Source organism: Gossypium hirsutum, chromosome A03 (assembly GCF_007990345.1).
Source record: "Gossypium hirsutum isolate 1008001.06 chromosome A03, Gossypium_hirsutum_v2.1, whole genome shotgun sequence".
Lineage (NCBI taxonomy): Eukaryota > Viridiplantae > Streptophyta > Magnoliopsida > Malvales > Malvaceae > Gossypium > Gossypium hirsutum.
This window is the reverse complement of record NC_053426.1, coordinates 102159755-102162495: the sequence shown is the minus strand read 5'-3', so window position 1 is coordinate 102162495 and position 2741 is coordinate 102159755. Positions and strand designations below refer to the sequence as shown.

The window sequence follows — 2741 nt, the reverse complement described above, 5'->3', positions numbered from 1 at the left end:
GAATTAATAAAACTTGAGTTTTAAAAATCGAAACTCCATCAAACTTGGAAATTTTATACTACTTGAACTCAATTTGAGTTGATCACGCCTACTGGAAGACCTATTAATGACTAGTAAATCAAACAGCCGATCAGTGGACCGGCTGAACGCTACAAAGACGGTAACCGGCATTAATAAGGAGACCCTACAGGGACAGCAGCAAAAGGATTAAAAAGATTAGGGATAAAAGACTATTATTATGATTGACAAATTTAGCTATAACTTCCTTTTTTTTTTCTTTGTACAATCAAGCACATGTATAGCATTTTCTGTTAAATATTCCAGGTTTATTTCAAGGAGCTAATCCAACCTGTTTCCACACTGTTTTTTCATTCCCTTGCAAGGGATACATTTAATTAACACATAAATGTGATCATATTTGGTATCTATGTGAATTCATGACTTGAAAAGAGAAAATGGAAAAAGGAAGAGGAGAGACAAATGAGTAGGAGCTAAGAAAAATACAGAGGAGAAATGTAAAGGCAGAGATGAAGTAGGATAAGAAGTAGATGATGATGATTTTAGCAAAGTACTAAAGGCAAAGAAGGAAAGCCATGAATGAAGAAGCTGTCTAGAGCTTGACAACTTCAGGGATATGAACGGGATACCTATGGATGCAATCCTCCCAAGGCCCATCTGTTGGTGTTTTGATGGTTCGATTGCACTTCCACACCGCACTGTTACACTTGAATCCACTCCCAAAAGCAATCTGCCAAATCCTATCTCCCTTTTTCATCCTCCCTTTTGCCTCAAGGTAGCTCATCTCGTACCACAAGGATGAGGAGGAGGTGTTTCCGAATCTGTGCAATGTCATCCTAGATGCCTCTACGTGTTCTGCTGACAGCTGCAGGTTCTTTTGCAGTTCATCTATCACTGCTCGCCCTCCAGCATGGATGCAGAAGTGCTCAAACGCCAGCTTGAAGTCTGGGATATAAGGCTTCCACTTGGGGTTGAAGATTTTACGCCCGATCAGAGTGAGAAGAAATAGAAGTTGTTCTGACCCTGGAAGCACCAAAGGCCCTATTGTGGTAATGTTGGATTTTAAAGCCTCTCCAGCTATAGCCATGAGATCTTTAGATAATGATATCCCAACTTTGCCTTCTTTGTCTTCTTCTTCAAACACGCATCGGTAGGCCTTGTCATCAGCCCCTTTGTGGGTTCGAACAACGTGGACAAGTCGGTACTTGGCTCTCCGCCTCTCTGAGCGGCGGTTCGACAACAGGATTGCTGCACCACCCATGCGGAAGAGACAGTTGGGAAGGAGCATAGCTCTTTCTTTACCCTGGTAGTAGTTGGGAGTGATGATCTCTGTGCTGACAACAACTGCATTAGAATTCGGGTGTACTTGGAGAAGATCCCGAGCTAAATCAATGGAGATAAGCCCCGCACTGCACCCCATTCCCGAAAGATTAAAGCTCTTAATGTTACTCCTCAGCTTGTATTTGTTGATCACCATAGCAGACAAAGATGGCGTGGGGGAGAAGAGACTGCAGTTGACAATAAGAATATCTATGTCTTTAGGTTTCAGCCCCGTTTTCTTGAACAAAGAATCCATAGCTGAGAAAATAACAACCTCAGCCTCGCCTCTAGCGGCCTCCATGGTTGGCTTTGGAGGGATGTAATGAATAGCAGGAGGCAAACAAGTCTCTTCACCCAGCCCAGACCGTTCCAGAATCCTCATCTGGAACTCCACGCTCTTAGGATTGTTGCTCAAAATCAACCTGGAGTGCTCCATGAAAGTAGCAAAAGGAACCCTGCAAGTCACAGGAGGCTTGTAGCATGCATAATCCACAAGGTAGATGCATCGTGGCTTGGACATGAAGTAAACAGTGGCAATAAAAATGATGAAGAAAGAAGAGCACAATATCTGAATAAGATCAAAATGGAGGGAATTCCATAGGTTAACAATCTCTTCAGGGCCTAAACGAACAACTTCAATAAGGATCCCAACCATGACAGGAACCAACAAGAGAGTAAGAAAATGATCCACAACGTATTGGTAGCCAAGCTTAACATACTTAAGCTTGACAGAGCTGGAGAAATCGGGCGAGGCTGGAGGCATATTGCAAGAGATAGAGAAATAATTAAGAAGATAAGAAAAAGAGGTGTGGGTACATAAATGGAGCAGAGGAGAGGGAGGATTTAAAGGCAAAAAGGAAGAAGCAAAGAGGGAGAGGGTCAGTGTGCAGATGAGAGGAATAAATGAAGCAGTGGCATCACTCAACGCCCACTTAACTCCCTCAATTAAATTTTCCTAACTCCCTTTATATCCGTGTTCTAACTAAATGCTTGCTTTCACCAATAACCTCTCTTTTGCTCTATCCGTCTCCTTTAATTTTGTGCTTACTTGGTGTTTTTTTCATTAATTATAACCAACCATCTCATCCCTCAGTTTCTTCCTTCTTCACAGTCCATCTCTCACCCTTCATTGTTTTAGGTCTACATTATTTAGTTAGTCTTTAATTTTCTTTTTTACTCAATATTGATAATTATATCTTTTAAGATTTTTATATGAAAAAGTTCTTTATTTCTAACAACTTATACACTTCTCATTTTTAAAATTCAACCTTAATTTTTTGAAGGTTTATTTGAATTTCAATGTATAATCTAATAAGATATATAATTTATTTTAATGAAGTTGTAAAATAGAATTAACCAGTTTATGAAAAAGGAAAAAGTAAAAAGGGTTTTTAGTTTTTACT

At 40.1% G+C, this 2741-nt stretch overlaps 1 protein-coding gene across 1 annotated transcript; it reads right to left on the bottom strand.

Annotated features, from left to right (window-relative positions):
- Positions 1 to 218: 218 nt before the first annotated feature.
- On the bottom strand, positions 219 to 2274 carry LOC107886641 (3-ketoacyl-CoA synthase 6). The gene has a single exon (XM_016810674.2). The coding sequence runs from the start codon at positions 2099 to 2101 to the stop codon at positions 611 to 613; it is 1491 nt and encodes a 496-aa protein (XP_016666163.1). The 5' UTR covers positions 2102 to 2274; the 3' UTR covers positions 219 to 610.
- Positions 2275 to 2741: the final 467 nt, after the last annotated feature.